Source organism: Nematostella vectensis, chromosome 1 (assembly GCF_932526225.1).
Source record: "Nematostella vectensis chromosome 1, jaNemVect1.1, whole genome shotgun sequence".
NCBI lineage: Eukaryota > Metazoa > Cnidaria > Anthozoa > Actiniaria > Edwardsiidae > Nematostella > Nematostella vectensis.
This window is the reverse complement of record NC_064034.1, coordinates 12,642,872-12,662,517: the sequence shown is the minus strand read 5'-3', so window position 1 is coordinate 12,662,517 and position 19,646 is coordinate 12,642,872. Positions and strand designations below refer to the sequence as shown.

The following is a 19,646-nucleotide window of genomic DNA, read 5'->3' as shown; positions in this document are numbered from 1 at the left end:
CAGAGTTGATAGAATAAGGACCAGAAGACATGCTTACACATACGTATAGTAAAGCCCGTCTTAGTCGGACCCGCTACAGAAATAGAAACCACTTATTAAAGGGGGGGGGAGGGGTGGAGGTCGAGTTACCCGAGTTGTCGGGGCCCATCTAAAATTTCTGCGCCAATCCCCGTCAAAGTCAAAGGTTCACTTCGAACCATTGATATATTCTCTATTATATTCGCTATTACATACGCTTTGTGAACAATCCATCTTGGGTGACGTCTATTTTAGTCGAAAACAGTACACGGACAATAAGTTGAAAATGAATTCGGTAATTAAATCCAATTGTTTTGTTTGTTGTCGATGGTCATCTGAGAGGGGTGTAGATAAGGGCATGTTAGGAGGTGGACAGCAAAAAAAAGTTTTTTTTTTTTCAAAAGCAAACATATCATATGACACCCTGGACGAATGGACGCTACAGTATTTGTAAAACTTTTAAAATTGCTCTAGATATATATGTGATTTTGTCTCTTAAGAGGCTGCCGAGCATTTGCGGTCCCGCCATAAATAAGGTTAGTTGGCTAAAAGTGTTTACATTGTTAGCAGTCTCCAAAAGCCTTGCAATTGTGATTTGTATTCAGTTGATTGTTGCATACATAGCAATGTTGACTAGGAAACGCGACGGCGTTGACACTCAAAACTAACCGAAACCAATTCTTACAGATAATACTTAGCCATGTTTATCACCGTAAAATACGGCGGTAAGTATAATAATTTTGTTTAATGCTTCTCTGATTAGTTTTAGTTAGTTTTGATTTGTGTAATTGAAGGGATACTAGGTATTAGAATATTTAATGCATTGGAGTTGATTTTTCCGATGAGATTAGTTAAGCTTTTTTTATTTGTGTGTGAGAATAAGATAAAGCCGACTTTTAAAAATTCTCGCTATCTTATGGAGTAACACTTATGATAAATCTCCGGTTTGATAAAGGATCGAATTCTTGAATACATTTTTGACAAGAAATGTTTATTCTCACGATATAAAATATGCGGTATATCTAATTAAAAATTGCATTAAATTTTAACATATACTGTACGTGCACCTTTTTGATAGCGCTTTTTCGAGGCGTAAAGGTTTATCAGAAGAAAAAAAAAGCCCATTTATCTGTTTATACGTCCCTCTTGATCCAGAATAGTGGACCTGAGTCCCTTTCGGCCTACGAATCAAACTTGAGAATACCAATAGTATTATAAGGGACCGATCGTTTGGCATCGGACGTACATCCGTACATGTATGTGGATTTAAATGATGACTGATGCATCCGGGATCTTAAGATAAGGATCCTCGAAAACTCAGTTAACCGTTTCACTTTGAAAAAAAGTTGCTTTATGAAAAATGTGTTGGCTTCAGTGGATGGAAAGTAGCGGTGGGTGGAGGAGTGTAAGGGATTTTGTATTTAGAAACTGATAGCGTGATCTACTTATATCTAGAGGCGGAGGAGGCGCTGTTTAACCCAAACTGCCGGATTCTCCACCTGCTTGACGACATCAAGCGACGGTGCAAGTGCACAGAGGAAGGTAAGGCACCTTATTCACCAGTATAGTCCAAGGCGATACCTGTGCAAGAAAATGAACCAAGGCAGCTTGGGGTCTGGAGCCCACAAACAGAACAATGAGATTGTTTCCTGTGACGTCATTACTCTCATCAGCCACATTCAGAAGAAGAGGGGGGCACTGATGCTCTCCAATTACCATCCTCTACTAACCACAACACATTTTCATGATTTCAGTCCTCGTGGATTTATCTGACGTGAACGGGTCTGTGCAAAACCTCGCCGATAATCAGTCAAGTAATGCAACTGATTTCCTAAAGGGAAGGGAGACTTTCATTCTAGTTCGCGTTGAGAGTAAGTATTCTTATGGCTTATTTCGGACTTCTGTCTGCAACGTCTAATTTCCATTTTGTTGTTCTTAGAAATTGAAGGAGTCGAGAGACCTATTTACACACCACTCTTGAGAGATTCCGATTACGTGACGTCAGAGTTCTTAGGTAGGTAGAGCAAAGGCCTTAGCGGTTCATGCCAACGCAGGGCCGTAGCAGGTGGGGCACTTGGGGCACGTGCCTCCCCCCCAATATTTTCAAAAATTACAAGGAAACAACCAGTAGGGGCGTGGCTGTGTCCCCGATAGGTATCTAACGGTATATAAAAAACAACAGTACTCGAATGGTGTAAATACTTAACACATTGAGATTGAAAACCAGAAAAATCAAATAAGAGCTCCAGGGGCTTATTCAAATCATTGCAGTAGCATGTTTAGGGTGACGTAAAGGAACCGCTGGCACGTTGACGAGGATGGTCGCCCGCTGTGGGTGTATCATCCTGTGACACCCACACTCATAATTGTGAACTGCTTGGAGCATTTCGTATCTACATTGACTAGTAAATTGTGGACCCCCCGTTTTGTAATATCTGAAGCGGATGTGATCGTGGCGACTCTATTTCACAGAGCTCCTCAAATCCTTTCTTCATTCAATCATTGTCATATCACGTGGTTGCTGTTGCCTTTACAGAAAGCTTGTCCAGAATGCCGACTGACATGCTAGAGGTCAGCGGTAGATCATCAAAGCACACGCGTCGAGGGGGAAGTCCCAAGACTGGAAAAAAGCCATCCATGGTCGGAGGATCTTTATCAAACCTCAAAAGTCCGTCAACCAAAACAAGTAGAAAAATAAGCACAAGCAAAAGATAGAGCCTATTTTGGTCACGAATATTCGGGGGGATTATCTGACTGACTGCGGACTGACCCTGCATTGGCTCAAGCCACCACCAGTGCTCCCTCTGATAAAAAAGAACACTTAAATACTTTTGCATAAGCATGGAGATTTAAAGAAGGCCACTCAGCCTACCCATGATGCAGTGTAAAACTCGCCCACTTTCCTTTACGGATCCTTTTTTTTAAATTTGATAGTTTTACCTACCTATTCTGCTACAGCAGTTTCCCTTTTTATCACTCCCTAACACTCTAACTGGTGAGTGTTTTATTGAAAAAAAGTGCCATCTAAAATAGGAATTTGTGTCTGCGTGAGCCACTATCAAACCCTCCCTTCAGCAAAAAGCTAAATCCGCACCAGGGGCATATACTTATATGTATCTACATATAGAGAAGATGCTGGCTATCTGGACGCTAGAACATTCAGGTGCCCTTTTATAGCCAAATTCGTTGTTGCGCGACCTCCCAGAATCAAAAATTTCTTTCTTCCCAAAGCTTGTGTCTGACTACGCGCTATTCCCAAACGAGACAAGGATTTTGAATTCGTTGATGTCGCGCAACAACGAATTTGGCTGTAAGGGGCGTCCGCTAGACGCTTTAGGCTAAGTTCAAACGTTGTATTATCCATGAGCCGTAGGCCTTAGGCATTTTTTTTTAAATTCACTTTCCCGCTTTCTCGTTTGCTTCCATGATTACACACTTTTAAAGGTGTCTTAATTATTTATTGGTAGCGCCCCCAAAATGTCTTGTTTTTAGTATGAACAATTAACAGTTAATACCTTCGCAAAGGATAAATAAACGTCATAGTCTTTATAGCGGATCTAGGTGGAGGCAAAAAAGTATTTGGATGCAGGCCCGCACGCAACCTGCTCAGAAAATGGGTCTCGAATTCTGGGAATGCACAGGATAATAGAATACAGTCAACCTCGGGTATGTATGGCCCAGAATACTGTAAATGGTGAGTTTTTTGGGGCCTACTTTCATTAGGTACTCTCTTCTCCAGTTCGACCTAAAAGGCTTTCAAGTGCCTGTGATGCTGCTGCAATATATGAAGCCACAAGCAGCTAATATCTCGCTAAAAGCGCCAATGCATACGTTTTTTCATGAATACATAGATTGAATTGATTATTTTGATGTTTTCCATTTGCGGTCGCCCTAAATGCTGAAAAAAACATTTTCGAACTCGGAAAAGGTCCATAAGTATGGTAGCACTTATGACGGCACTTTGATGTTAAATGTACTACCTACATTATCGTAGGCAGAGCTATATGTCAAAAATGTAAATAAATACCACGGTTTTATCTAGCTCAAAGGATCACGAACCTTAAGACCCAGTGTACAAAACACTTGAAATTTTGCTTATAACTTTAGTAAAACCTAAGCAACACAGCTGCGTTATGAAATAAAATCGATGAAAAGGGAATGTGAAAAAAAAATGATAGACGATGTATTATAAGGGCAATTCTGAGGGATTTCGGCAGAGAGAAGGACCAAGAAAGAAATCGGCTCGCCTTACTATTCGCGCAAATAAAATGCGTGTTACGACGTTTAGCTTTAGTTTATAGACGTTTATTTTTTATTGAAATAATGGAAATGGGGAAGGGGGGTAGGGGGGGGGGGGGGGGGGCGCTAGGAGCGGGAAGGAAAAGAAGGCATATTCACAAAGAGGTTTCAAAATTATTACCATTCACTTGCAATGCGCAGCGCATTACCATATAGCGGGAAGAAACCAATCAAATAATATATGACGGAAGTTAACAGATTAGATTTCCTGCCCGAATATTTTTCGCGGTGAGTTGTGTTGTTCGATAATAACGGCCTTTTATACTGTCGTTTCTCTGGCAGGACTCATGCACTTAAAAAACATGGTCTCGAGTCTTCCGTGCGTCGCCATGGGTTGGGATGGCGTAGCAGGGGTGTCAGGAACCTCCGCTGATATTCCCTTGAATCCCTCGGTAGGGGTATCTTTTAGACACTTCTCACTCAAAGTGTTGTTTGTAAACCAGCACGGATCAGCGCCGAACCCCGAATCAACTTCTAGGGCGTCACAGTGCTTTGAATTACTTGTTTTCTCTCTACTGGAGGACGTTGCGCTACTAAAGGCAGGGCAGGGCTCTGTTCCAGGGTTAAAAGAGCTATCATAACTAGATATTGCACAGGAATTGTCGTTGTCGACGGACAAAAGAAGTGTGTGGAAATTATCGACGGGATCGTATGTGTTAGTCGAAGGTAAAAGCAATGATTGTAAGTTGTTAGTGGTCCAGTGATAAGGAAGGTTATCTATTTTAGAATGGTGCAGCCCTTGTTGGGCGGGCTCTTTTTGCAAGCATCCAATGAGCATGGGATCCCACTCTAGTGAGCTGCTCAAACTCACGAATGAACATCCATCTCGCTCAGTCTCTTCACCTTCTGCCATATTTTCTAATTTACTCACATCCAAATTTGTTTTATGCCCCATCGTAACCTTTTTTAAACACTCCCCTGAAGTTTCTCCCGATTTGCTGGTAGAAATATGTGAGTTCACCTTCGCCACGCAACCCTCAATCTTACTTTTCCGTAAAGGTTTTTTCTTCTCGTCATCGTCTGCAGGAACCTGTTTTTGGACAAATGATACCTCGCTTATCCCCGAGTGCGAACCAGAGTGATCTACAGACCGCGCAGATTCGCCAGATCTCTTTTCCGTAGTGTGACCGTTAGGCAACATGTAACCACCATTATCACTCAAGAAGTTGCCCTTCAAACCAGCGATCGTACTGCTCTTCCTCGCTCTAAACGTTCCACCATTATGATGTCTGGCACTTCCGTTACCACGTACGGACGAAGCACTGGATTTCCTCCGCCATTTTCTACCGTACTCCAGCACAGAGTTGCCCTCACCGTCGATATGTCGATACACTGCCAAGCGGAACCTCCTGCTTCGTGAGAACCGACCGTCGATTTGCGACTCATCGTCTATCGGAATACGATGACATTGACACTTGAAGAACTTTTTAAACACCATCTTGAATTCCTTATTAAGGGTCCCATATGCGATCGGATTGAGCGCGCTATTTGCCATCGGGAACACGTTAGCAAATCGCAAAACATAGACTCTGTATTTGAACTGCAGTAGATCTCCGTACACCATGCAGAGATAGACCACATGTTGAGGTAACATACAGATTGCGTAGAGAATAACTAGAGCTATCAACATGTTAGTGATTTTGGAGGTCTGTTTCATTCTTTGTCGGACCGCCGCAGCTAAAACGTGCGAGCTTTTTTCGATCATTTTCAAGGAGTTCCTGCGAACTTTTAGCGCAATAAGCATCGCAAGTGCGCAGATCATTCCGAGCGGCAAGATGTACTGAATGACAAAAATAGCAATCCAGTAGACACGACTGTAAGGCCCTTCGGGCCAAACCTCGTCGCAGTAGACCTGTCTGGGTGCCGGACGTACCTCACGCGCTACAAACATCAGCGGTAACGCAGTGATGATGGACACAGTCCATATAGCAACCAGTATGGCCCGAACGTGCTTGCCGCTGAGCCTGGGCCGCATAGGGTAGGCGATTGCGCGGTACCGATCTGTCGTGATCGCCAATAGGGTCGCGATTGACGCGGACAAGCACACCGGAATTATCACGTACGCAAGTTGACACACGAAGTTTCCAAATGGCCAATTGTGGTCGTTCTCGAACGCCGCCATCTGAGTGGGGACGTAGATAAGTACGGTCAGGAGATCCGACAGAGCAAGGTTGAACGTGAAGATGTTGTTACTCGTTCGCGATCTTTTCCGGCGAATCACCGCCATGCAAACCACCAAGTTCCCAACAGAGCCCACGAGAAAAACAATGATAAAAATAAGACGCAGTGTCCAGCGTAGCGGTTGTGGCTCTATGTACAACCCAGTGGCAGTGTTTGAACTATTCGTGGAATTACTACGAAGTTCCATAGATGATGCAGAAGTTAAAGCCTTAGTTGGTTATCTTCATTTGCGATGCTGATTAGTAGGAGTGCTCTAGAGTGAGACAGATGACTATGTTGCACGCGCTCGAATGAGTCACCTCCTTCGCTGTTCGTTCTCGCGTCTTGTCATAGTCCTATAATTAAGAAAAGGTGACACAACGGATTAAACTAGGAAAACAATAATCAAAACCGACGCGATACCTACACTACGGAATACATTTCTTACCGAACCATCTCCTTGCTCTTTACAATAAAGAAACAGAACAAAAAAACAACCCTATTCAACCCGCCACCTGGGTTATAAATCTGCTCGAGAAATCTTTAAAGACTGGTGGAAGTGTTTTGTTTGAGTGATGGTAATGACAAACAGATTCTATCAACACGACATAGTGTTTTACCCCAGGTCTGCTACTAAGTTTCGAGTTATGTTAACAGATCTAGCTAAGGGACCAACCACTGCGACACGCCGTGAGTCCACAATACGTATAATATCCGACCCGTTAGATCACTGCCTTAGAGGTGAATTCAACAGATCCAGAAGGCATTAAGTATAGCGCCAATAGGGGCTATTTGGGCTTTTCTAAACAAGGCGAAACCATTAATAATGCAAAGATTTTAAAGTAATAACTCAACATCATTATGAGTAGTGTTTGTTCTTTATAGATGCGTGATTTCCTACAAATACCAAACAGCGATATTGGGGCAAAGTTCCTTCACAGAATTGCGATTAGTTCTTATACAAATCCCCTCATTGTATTCCCAACACAAGTAAAAAGATTAGTGATTACTTTGAGATCCTTGAGGGTTATTAGACAAATTTGGAACTGGCCAATCAAAGCTATCATCTTAATTGGAGAAATTGTTGAGCTTTTTGGCAAATTTGATAAACAGTCTTAGTTTGCAGATGAGGTTTACTCGTTTATGGCAGACAATATGCCGCGTGGTCGTTTCTCTGTGCTAGATTTAGATCTTCCCGCGACATTAAGTCAGCTCTGACATTCATATAATCGTACTGTTTAGAAATCACGATTGAATTAAGTTCTAAATAATTCAACAGCAATTTTATCGGGTGTATTAACACAAGAAAGTTTGGCAGCTTTTCTTGGATATAATGGGTTTGAAAACATCACTTAGTACATGAGTTAGTTACTATACAGTAAAGTAGATTTTTTATGATAACAGTGAAAATAAGTAAAAAGCGACAGACAAATAAATCAACTAGCCCACAATCAGAGAATAAAACCTTAAATCACTTAAATTTCGACCGCATAAGAGAATAAGGTGCTATACAATATGATTTTCAAGTGATATGAAGCGATGTCCGTATACTAAAGTGTGTTTTCTAAGTATCTTCTGACAACTGACATTTTGCATTGATTAAATAAATCCAAAATGAAAAATGATATTTCTCTCTTTCTCCTTTTTCCATAGAAATTTATAATCCCTAGCCCAAGTAAGAGTACACACGTCAAGAAAAAATCCACCTACCTAATAGTTTTGGGATATCATCTCTTAGCAGGAAAAAAAGAGCTACAAGCCATTTTCAGAGAAGGTGTCTCAAAAGATAAAGGATGAAATAAATTTGTTAACCAATATTGAAAAGGTTCCACAGTGTAAGAGCGTCATGCGGCGATAGACGACTTAGCAACGCTCTCGGCTCACTCTGAGACTCTCCGATTCCATTCATTATCTTGTTATGACTAAAAGACAGACCTTAAAAAATTCAGCAAATACCAGTTACATAATCAACCAAAATGGAACGTCTTCATTTAGAAACAAGATACAAACACACAAGAAGTATGGTAGTTCTAACATTCATTTAGAAGTGACGAGAGGTCAAGGAAAAATGTTCTAAAATGAAGAAGTTCTCATTCGCTCTCATAATTGTAAAACCTAAAAGATGGATACAAATAATTTAGTTTGATTAAGAGGCTTAAAGTAATATCGTAAATAAAATTGTGTGGGGAAAAAACCCTGGATTATCCGGGAATATTAAGTGCGTCTTCTTCACTTTGTTCATATTAGTAACAGCATGGGAGAAAAAAAATCAAAAACTCAAAGCTTGTGTCCATTGCCGTTGTTTGATTGCTAGCCTCTGTGTAGGCCACAAAATTTCCAGAAAATATCTATATCCATCTATATCGATGCATATAGATTCCTTTCTATTATCTTGAACTTTAATCAAAACTCGCGACCAATTTTTATCTTTAAAACAAAGAATTTCGCTCTTAAGGTCCGCGTCCAATTAAAGTTGATTCCAATCACAAAGAATCTTTGTATCGCTGACTAAGAAAAAGGCCGTCTCTGGTTTACCGAAAACTATTAAAAAACATTCCCTCTACTTACGCGGCACATTTTAGAATTTTTCCGAAATAAGCATACGAATATAAAATAATAGATACTAGAGAGCAATAAATATACAATAATTATTGCTAGAAAGCCGCCCGTATTACGGAGGGGTCCAGAAAATATAACAAACTGAAGACAAATTGAAGACAACGAAGAAAATCGTATAATTCATGTCCAGATTTTTTTAATGAGAAAAGTAAAAAAAAGGTTAAGCATAGAAAAGGGGTTAAAATATTCCACTTACCCTGTTAAACAACGACTTTTTCTGAATGCGCTCTGTTTAGTATAACATGGTCTGTTTTCTTTTTTCCTACAACTTTTATACCCATTTTCACTTTTCTTCAAGTCCATAAACACTTTTGTATACAAAGACCGCTTCCGTGATCCACTCTTACCCATGAAATCCTAACCATTTTTCGTTCTGAAGTGCTAAATCTTTGCAATGCAAACCTGCGAGTACTTTTCTCATGCTAGGCTTAGACCCAGCTGCGTCAAAATTAGCCACATGATGAACTGAATTTATCGCTAATTAATTACGCCAATTGGCAAGTTCGAATGGGCCACGGTGATTTGGGCTTGCAATAAAGTTGATATAGTCAGGGGCTCGCGGGCCCGTTTGAAGGAATTAGAAAAATAAACAAACAACTTGCTATTGTGTCAATACTGTGTGAATAAGGGGAAATGTATATGCGGAAAGGGAACAAAGCATGCTGTGTTAGAAACATGGATGGTGCGGATATTGGGGTAATAATACTAGTTACTTCAAGATTTAAGAATTCCTTTGACAAAATAACTCACAATATCATAACAGGTCTTGAAGTTTCATTTTTTTTTATCTGTTTATAATTTCTGTTTTTGGGATCACGAAATTCTCGCGTGATGTGGCAAAAGAAGTATCGGGAAAAGGAGCATTTGTGTGTTCTTAAATAGATTAGATTTGGCTGCACTTCAGGTAAAGTAATATAAACAAAATAAGATATTTCTCTTTTTTTTTAGGTTGATTTGACCTATTGTTTTGTAGGTTCTTTTTCGAAGCTTACACACGGTGGCTTTCCATGTCCTATTTTTTCATATCGTAGCACACTCATTCTCGATCCATTGATAGGCTGTGGTATCATTATAAAGCCATCACCCTAGGGAACAAGAACGCTTTTAAAAACAATATTATAGTTTAAAAGTCAACTCTCTCGTCATTGGACACTAACAAGACCAGCCGACAATCAACCAAAGCTCCTTTCTCATTTTTAGCCATTTGAATTCCATCGACAAGAGCCTAGTATTCTTAGAACTGTCCGCTTACGTGTAAAAATAATGGAACACTCGGTGTACGCACGGGAAGTAGTTTTTCCTCATCCTTAAAGAAAAAAAAAACGGTATTCGATTTTTTCTCCCTCCGCCCCAAGGCGATTAGCGACATGAATCGTATTTTTGGTGACAGCTCATTAGTTGATACTCAAGGAAATCCTAGAGGAAAATTCTGGATTGTGATAAAGATGAACGATGCAAATAAGAGGAAGAAAAGTATCCCTGGAGTTCTCTGTGATGCGCCAAAGTCCCGGATATTGGCTAGCATATTACAAGTGTTTTCCTGCCTTTTTTATCCAATTTGCCAATATCAAAAAGCCGCCAAATAATATAACAGAAAAAAGGTACTTGTGCCCGTGTGGAAGCCAAAAAATAAGGAAATGTTTTAAGTATAAGCTAAAAAGGTGTTCACAACACTAAAATGATGAAAATGTAATATTATCATGATGGATCTAGAAGATTTTAAAAAGCGAGTGATATATTTCCAAACTTTAAGTTGCAGGAGGACTCTTAGCAAATGAGTATTACATGTTACTAGAGATAGTTAATTGGATTTCACAACCCGTGCAGCGATAATTGAATGTTTCATTAACAAAAACGATGACATATAACCCCCTTTTTTTACAAATTTAAGTTCGGATTTACATATTTTTAATGGAAAATAGAAAAAAAAAGTAATGATAAAAAAAAGATAATTCAAATATTTTTACTGGCATGACGAGAACGCTAGGTAATAGGCGCTATGCAAATTTTTGTATTTGTAATTTTATTTCTCGAGCTGAAATGGACTCCATTTAATAGTCCATGAGACCCAATAATTGTTTTGGCCAAATCACCCTAGTAGGTCAATATGTATAGCCCAAAACCTTGTTAGGTCATTTGACATTTTTTTTTTTTTTTGGGGGAGGGGGGGGGTAGGGGGGGGGGAGTTGAAATCCGGTTCATTTCGCTATTGATAGGCTATAACTTATAGCTTCCTAGTAGGTCAACCAATCAGAATGCAGCTTTGGCGATAGACACCTAGCTTGATTTGACTAATATCATTTAGGGTATTATTATTTCAGGATATTTAGAAGTTTTCTTAGCAAGGTGGCATATGTTTATCGCTACACGGGTGTTGGGTCATTTCTCTTTCTTTTAACAAAAAAATGCCTTTTTGTCTACGTCAACCAATTTACTTAGCTGATTAGTAGACACAACGTCAGCGAATGCTAATGCACTATAATCGATTGCTGAAAAATTTATAAAAAGCTGGCACGCAATCGAGTCTCTAAAAGAGCTAAATCTCACATTTTGACATCATTCCCTAATGTGCGTCAATCTTTTTCCTATTTTACTGTACTTATCTTTTTGAGGAGTTCCTAGGGCAATTTTGATAAATGAGCTTGGAAAATAGCCACAGATCTTAATGAGAGAAAGTGCTAGTAGAAAGAAAACCAGCAATAAATTCTACTTTTAGAACTGCCGTGCAGTATATCTATTCTAAAGATACTCACAGCGGCAATTCTAAGCAGATTAGAAGTCTTCTTTTCATTCCTCTTCTACCAAAATCCTGGAAACAGTAGATTCATTACGATCCTTAACGTGCTTTGCTTGGGCTGTGCTTTCTGTTTAGAACAGGTGTAGTGTTTACAAGCACTCCCTCTGGATGTATAAATATACAACTCACTGTGAGATCTAAAAACATACCAACTACCCATCGGTATGGGCCAATAGCCAATAGCAAGGACAAAGGGAAGCTGCAAGCCTCCAACTCTAAAATTAGTGCACATTTTTCAGAGTTTGGAAACAATGCAATGTTATTCTTCACATGCTGAAAGAGTAGGGACGCCAGCACTTATCAAGACGGTCGCTTCACCCCTGTTAAGCCTTTCCATTCTCTATATTCAACAAATAATGCAAGCTAATACAAAAAAAAAAGAATTGTATTGACTTCGAACTCATTCAAACATGACGATATTTATACTTTCAAGTTTCCTCACTTTAAAACCAATATTCTATTTCACATATATAACAATGCTGTGAGCAGATATTGTCTATAACCTTTACACTGGTAAGCCATCAAGCAATTTTCCATTAACGCAAAATATTGAAATTGTGTTAAATTTGTGGTAGCTACGAAGTCATTCTATAACTAAAATTTTTTTTATATTTCAACCTATGTTCACTTTATACAATTCAATATTTCATACATATAGCAATGCTGTTAGTTATAAATTCTATAGCCTCTACACCTCATCTTTCTTCAATTAATGTTATCTTAGCCAAAAAAGCTATAAAGAGTCCGCGTATATTTTTCAATTACATGATAACAGATCTTCAAAGGCGAGTTCATCAAGGAGTTTAGGCTAATTTACGGGATCTATTCTTGTATTAATCAGACTAGACCACGAGTTCATAAGGCTGGGAGACTAAACATTTCCATCTTAAAGGGTAAATAAAGAGGCAAGACATTTCTCATAAGCAAAAAAAAAAAAAAAAACTTTCCCCCTTACTTTTTCACTCCCGTATACACAATTGGCATCGAGGTGCAATCATATAAGTTTCTATCAATATTGTGTCGCGTTAAACTGCTTGCCTATATTCTAGGTCACGCTACGAAACGCCAAGTGATTGATGGAAGTTAATAGTATCACGCGATTAAATTTAATTCGAAAAAGTCGTACTGGAAAACTGCAGAAATTCCAACTTAACTTTAGACACCGCAAGCTACCGCAGACACTACTTGAAATTGACATTAATGTTCCATATTTCTTATTTAGTGTGTGCCCTAATGTGTTTAAACAAAAATAGATTATTAGCGCGCCTTTTTTCGTGTGCAATACTTAAGGGTTCTTGGTACTATTACGAATTTAGCGATGCTCACAGCTCACTGAACGTGTTCTCGTCCATCACATGTCGCTATCGCATTAACTAGTCGGGACGCACTAATACTGCTGACAGATCATTTTAGGCCGACCTCGAAGATGTGTTTTCGGACGGCCACAGAGGGCTTGTTTTGGTGCGTTTACCCGCAAATTGGCAAGCTTGATAAGCTCAGACAATCGGAATTGTTCTGCGATAAGTCCATGTTAGAAAAAAAAACTCGTCTCAGGCAACAGCTGTTTTGGAAACTAAGAAAACGTTTTTTTATTCAGATCCATAATCTACCAAAATTTGCATTAAAGTAACGATATTTTTAAGTTGAAATAAAATGCATAGCTCAAGTTAAATTCTAGTAAAAACAAGAGGTGTAATTTTTTTAGATCGAATTAAAAAGTGACAAACTCTATCTACTTACCTTACAACGCCGCCAAAGAAGACACAAGGTCCCTTATTCTGTTTATAAATTACGAGAGCGATAGATTTTTGAGCGCACACTACGTCAGCAAAGCAAAACTAATCAACTACATATGTAAAAATGCCCAGAAAAACCAAGCCGTTAAATCGACTGGTATAAATCTCTTTGTACAGTGATGCAAAGATACTAATCGTAAATACTCCTTAGAAGAGTTTAGAGGTCCGCAATATTGTCTTTTTGACTTATGCTGTCCTAAACGCTCACCTGAATTTTCTATTTAATAGTCATTAGCAACACATATGTCATTGAACTTACGGAGGCTGTGAACTTCTTAACCTTGAATGAGTAGAGCGACTTCTATCTGGTGTGCACGATGCACATTAAAGGGTGAAAACATTTACTGAAGATTTTTTTTTTAACTTACAATGTATCAGCCAATCAAAATGTGGAAAAACTCCCGCGAAAATGCATTATGTCACGTCAAGATGCATGTTCCGTGCATGCCTCTTTGTATCCACCGACCTAGAGGGAATAACACGTGAAAACCAAAGTCAATCAGCAACGCAAGCTCAGTTGCACACTATCGAATACAGAATGGCTTTGAGGAGAACCAATCACAAGCACATCTGCCAACGTCAATTTCTGTATCAGACAAAAAGGAAACATTGGTTTTCAGCAAAGATTCCTGCCTTCACAATAAAGTGGTCATCATTGCGTGCGCATCTGTTTAGCAGGCAGATTTCTACTGCAAGGGCTTTTGCGGTTGGCTTGACTAGCCACCAGCCAACCATATGCTAAACCGATAAAAAGCGAGGATTACGTTTATTGCTTCAACACAAGTAATGGGGCTTCCTGGGAAGAGGAAACATGGAAGCATCAATGACCCTTTAAGCGACAAAACAGAGGACACGAACCGGGATGGCGAAAATTAAAAAGCAATTCTGAAAATTCTGATAAGCATCTGGTGAGAGAATGTTCTAATAGAGATAAGATAAAAATGTGAAGTCCTAACATGCAAGAGTTCTCGGTGAGAAAGAAGTGACAGTGGCGACGATTTTTTTCGAAGGGCGTAATTTAAAACAGAAAATTCTTCATCATTTATCTTCGTTGAAATGCTGAAAATGTGGAAAAAAAGAGAGGAAAAAAAACACAGAAATTTCTCATATGCACATAGAAAGAACGCCATTAAAACAACAAAAAGGTCGACTTTAGCCGTTCCTATCTATCAATGCATTATTGCTCACCTCGTAGCTATCAAAGCATTAATTGCTTACTCTAAATCACCTTCCAGCAGGGAAGAAAAAAGAAATAGAGACATGTAATGACATCAATGGCGCCTGGCAACAGTCTCGTGACAAAACCCTGGACACAATTCCGTAAAGTGTTTCACATAAAAAAAAATAACCTTTTGCTTAGGCGACTAATGTCTGCACGTGTGAGATATCTTACAAAGCCACCAAAGCCATTTTAAAGAGATTAGTTTAAAAAAACGAAATAACAAGATTGCAAGAAAGGTATAAGATAATACGATAATACTATTCACCATGCTTGCTATTAAGAAAAAGCGCGCAGCAAGAATGTACTAGTCTGAACGTGCCCCCAAAAGGAATGTGGAGTTTTAAACGCCTTAGAATAAAACGACTTATATACAAAAAAACATAAAAAATATCTACAAGCAAAAATTAAGAACATATTTATCGTCTTTAATTTCCAATTTTGTTTTGAAAAGGCTATACTAAATAGGAATGAAAAGATAATAATCAATAATATCAAGTGAAAACTGTTGCCTAAATGAGACCCGAGGCAGTAAAATTAAGTATAGTATAAGCATATTTTTTTAGAAAATAATAAAAAAAGGAAACAAAACTCAATCAAAGTCGTACGGCAGCATAATGTTTTTTTTCCATAACATATCTTTTTCACAACGGCACTTTTCATTACAACAAAAACGGGGTCTCTATGGCAATGGGTCAACACGGCATAACACAAAATATAACGTTATAGTTCCACAATCGTTTGTAATCGGTCTGACATTTCACCATATCTCTTAGAGAATCACCTCAGCTTCACCTTTATTGCATAAACAAAAGCAGGTTAAGTGCTATTAACGCGAGAAGCTTTGGATAATATCTGTACCCTAGCTACCGCGACACAAAAGTATCAAAGTATTATTAATTAATAATACACCCCCCCTCCCCCGCCTTCCATGCTCTAATCTCTATCCAAGTTCTTATCTCCAGGACTCTTTACCTCTATCAGCATTCTAAACAGCATTTTTTTACGAAACCACACTGGCATTTGTTTTTTTGCCAGTATCGCGAATATAAGATCCAAGTGTAAGAGTATTCCATATGCCAACAAATCCTTGCGACCACTTCCAAACCGCTGTTCACTAACAAGGGACGATAGTAGATAATCAATCACGAATAATCCCAAAAAACCTCAAAAAGTTCAACACACAAATACGTAATTCAAAGACAACCAAACTCAAAAGAATAAGAATGTTAACTGGCGCCACTGTCTTATAAATTACCGCGTCTATATATTCACAAAAGTAAGTCCTTCTCCAAACCAGGTTATTACCCTGTACTCCTTCATTTTTCTACAGTTGTCTGTTTATATATCAGGGGTTATGTTCATATCCTTTTCTTCTATGAGCTCTGTGCACCCCTCTGTAACAGACCCGGCAAAACCTAGATTTTCGTCGTTTTTTTTTTAACTTACCGGCTTTGGAATTTCCACCGGGTCAGCTAATTTTATTAAACCGCCGGTCACTTAGCTTACTCGTCGGGTAAGAAAGAAACTGTTCGGGTTGATTTAGATATTTCACCGGGTGCCGGGGAGACTAAGAGCTCGTCGGGTTGGCCGCAGAGGGTTGTCTTAGTTTAAACGTTTATGCCACACACAACCAGTTGGCATTAATATAGAAGAATATGTCAACACAGCTTTCTATTCCAAAGTGCTACACATATTCGGTATGGGGAAGACGACTGTTTGCCTTGAGGCGAACTATGCCACTAGATGTTCAACGAAGTGCATATTAATAATAAAAAGCTAGATTTACCTTGTTTGCTGTTTTCCCCTCCTATGCCTCTTAAAAAGGAAGTCATTCTGTAAAAAAAAAATAGAAAAAAAACCTATAAACGATAGTTTTGGCGTCAAGTTATCGTGGTATGTGAAAAGATGTTTCGAATGCATCACATCTAAAACGTGAAAGCAGAGAAGGAAAATGACAAAGTGGTTATGTTTGCGTTTATGAAAACACGCAACAGAAAAAAAAAATACTTGCTGTGGATATGGACAACAGCGCCCAACGGTTAACTGCACGTTTCTTTTTATCATACTAGGCCAATACTGACAATAGGAGCAAAGCCAAAGAGGTTGGAAAAAAATAATTCATGATAACCACATAAAGTGAATTAATATCGCTGACTGTCAATCAGCATTGCGGGCTCTTCTTGCTCCCATATCATGATAAGTATTCAGAAAACCTAAACAATTCAACGATGTCTGATTACCGATATTCATAACATAAAAAAACTTAATTATTCCGCAAATATATAAACAAAGTACAATGACAATGCGGTCGAGGAGGAAGGCTTTATTTTAAACAAAAAACCCTTCTCGACTTTTTGTCGCAAAAAAACAACAATAAAAAACATTATCGGAGAGTTTTATGCTTTTGTGAGCGCCAACATCAGCTAGCACTTGGCTGGTACTTAATGTAGTCTTCAATAAAGTGTGTCCTCGACACTGACCCCCAACCCTATAACCCTGGCCATATTGATAGCTACATGAAGTACTAACTCAGGATTGCATGGCTATGCTCGGTTGACCCCAAGACAAGGGAAATATTGGAGAGCAAACTCAAAGCAACTCCAGCACTGTATCAACAGAGCCGTTATCGCTTGGCCAATTTTCAGTGTGGCTGTTTTTGCTAGCTATGCTGGCGATGTTAGCACGGGGCATACTGTAAATCATAGCTACATTGTCTCATTCCCACGGTCTTCTGGGCAATTCTAGAGCTAGAAACAACCCCTAGTGTACGCTTTTAATTGGTTGAGGAGATGTCACGTGGCAATTGTGCAATGGTAACGATTCGTAAAGTCCTTCTCGACGTTGAAACGTCGAGAAGGGCGCGAGCGCAAATCCAATGTCCGCGGCGTTCTTCGATTTCGCGTGATTAAGGTCCCTACTAACAAACGTGATTTCAGAACGTGATTTGCCACTGCAAAAAGATGCATACACAAAACACTTTGTTTTACTAAGATGAAGAGGAGGCAGAAGACAGAAAGACTCGTAGTTCGATTGGCTTTACACTCCAATGACAAACACAAAACCCTGACAATTGGAAAAAGGGCCAATCGAACTTCAATCGCTCACATAACAAAGACAACACACGAAATACGGTGAACACCTGAAAATGCAAGGGCGCTTCTAGGAAATTTCCAAGAATTCTAGTAGCATGTTCATTCTTTGAGCTTCACATACCTTAAAAAGTCATTTTCCTAGGAACCTCTCACTACATCGCTATAAGCCGTAAATATTTGGGAAGACAATCAAGAGCTTATATAATATTAACACAAGCCTACGCTATAGCATTATTCACATTTGTAATGTGCAGACCTTCTTTTCTGCCGTGTAAAAGTTGAAAACGAGCTTTCATTACGCCCCTTTCCCCCAAGGTATAGTAAATTGAATTTTGGCGCACTTAAAATTATTCCTACTTTAGCATTAATTCTAGATTAAATAGTAGACGCTCATTTTCAATACAGTAATGGTGATGTCTATGTTGAAGGTGGTCATGATTACAATGACCCTTTCCTATCTTTATGAAAAGTTTGATCACTAAACCCCCATTTCCTCTCCCACAAAAAGCACACGCACAGCACGTATACGACGCAACCTGCTTGTAGGCTGTAAGAGTTGGGGAGAGGAGGGGGGTTAAGTAAAACAATCATTATCCACCATATTGTGTTTTTTTAACAGCTACGTTATTCCTCGAGGTTATGCTTTGACATTTGGCAGCTAAGCACTTGTCCATGGTCGTCAGACGTCTAAGAAACACTTGACTCCGCTGACTCACCAAAATCCTACGCACCACGCACCGTGTAGTTTCAGCGTGGGGGGGGAAGGGGGGGGGGGGCTTTCCGTCTGAGCTTTCCGTCTGTATTGTTTGAAGACACTCGACTTCGCTACCTCCCCCGAACCCCTACTCATCACGCAAAGAAACCGACGCACCCTCCCTTTCAGCTTTCAAGGGAACATTTAAATTCTTCATACAACATATTGCATTTTTACAAGAGAGCATACATATTTAATTGAAAAGGTTCAAACACGTTTAATTTATTTCATCCCGGGCTTTTTTTATCTTTTACGTCAAGAAAAAAATTGACTATACTGACACATACCTTTTTCTTGGAATCTAGCCGTTTTCGTTTTGGAGAGAAGCGTGATATCATGTGTTGAGAATCAAACTCTGCACTGCAAGCAAGGCACACAAACGATTTCAGTTCATTCGAGTGTAAAAAGAGGTAATATACGTATCGCGGTTTTGAAATAAGCAGATCAGTATGAAGGCTTACCGTTCGTGGAAAAAGTAAAAGGGGCGGTCTTGATGTAGATGCTTTTAAGATAAACATGTAGCCATCTTGACTTTGCTGTAGCATGGCGGGCCTTTCGAGTGATGTTTTTCTTTTTTAATACTCATTGTCGATTTTAATCTGTTTAGTTTAATCGTGTTAACACGTTATATTGCGATCGGTAATTGATACATGGACTCTATATCACGCATTTCTTATCGTGCTATGACAAAAACAGGATTTAATCGAATTTGGTGAGCTTTATCAAAGACTTTTTCCATAATTAAATGTCGACAATTACGCACTTCCGTTCTTTATATAAACAAGGAAAATGGGAACAGTACCCCTCCGAGAAACAAACAAAGTTCAAGTCGAGACGCTATATAAGCGTGGGGGCGTTAAAATACGAGCTCTCTGAGAAACGAATATCA

The 19,646-nt window shown here is 39.2% G+C and overlaps 2 protein-coding genes across 9 annotated transcripts; one reads left to right on the top strand and one right to left on the bottom strand.

The window, feature by feature from the left end:
* Positions 1–610: 610 nt before the first annotated feature.
* Positions 611–4,190, top strand: LOC5515895. Its single transcript, XM_001635948.3, has 5 exons — positions 611–743; positions 1,474–1,560; positions 1,773–1,889; positions 1,958–2,032; positions 2,555–4,190. The coding sequence occupies exons 1-5, from the start codon at positions 719–721 to the stop codon at positions 2,731–2,733; spliced, it is 483 nt and encodes a 160-aa protein (XP_001635998.2). The 5' UTR covers positions 611–718; the 3' UTR covers positions 2,734–4,190.
* Positions 4,191–4,411: 221 nt separating this feature from the next.
* Positions 4,412–19,543, bottom strand: LOC5515950 (neuropeptide CCHamide-2 receptor). 8 transcript variants are annotated; one of them, XM_032385685.2, is made up of 4 exons: positions 19,219–19,543; positions 19,045–19,117; positions 16,698–16,744; positions 4,412–6,833 (listed from the first exon to the last, which is right to left on the bottom strand). In XM_032385685.2, the coding sequence occupies exon 4, from the start codon at positions 6,683–6,685 to the stop codon at positions 4,577–4,579; it is 2,109 nt and encodes a 702-aa protein (XP_032241576.2). In that variant the 5' UTR covers positions 6,686–6,833; positions 16,698–16,744; positions 19,045–19,117; positions 19,219–19,543; the 3' UTR covers positions 4,412–4,576. The 8 variants fall into 8 exon arrangements, with proteins under 8 accessions (XP_032241576.2, XP_032241579.2, XP_032241582.2 ...); XM_032385688.2 differs by lacking the exons at positions 16,698–16,744; positions 19,045–19,117; positions 19,219–19,543 and adding an exon at positions 14,058–14,677; XM_032385691.2 differs by lacking the exons at positions 16,698–16,744; positions 19,045–19,117; positions 19,219–19,543 and adding an exon at positions 13,949–14,015.
* Between the last annotated feature and the right edge of the window lie 103 nt (positions 19,544–19,646).

Coding starts and splice junctions, on each gene's coding strand:
- LOC5515895 (XM_001635948.3), top strand. CDS start 719: ATGTTTATCACCGTAAAATACGGCG. Junction 1,561..1,772: donor GTGCAAGTGCACAGAGGAAG/GTAAGGCACCTT, acceptor TCATGATTTCAG/TCCTCGTGGATTTATCTGAC. Junction 1,890..1,957: donor CATTCTAGTTCGCGTTGAGA/GTAAGTATTCTT, acceptor TGTTGTTCTTAG/AAATTGAAGGAGTCGAGAGA.
- LOC5515950 (XM_032385685.2), bottom strand. CDS start 6,685: ATGGAACTTCGTAGTAATTCCACGAATAGTTCAAACACTGCCACTGGG.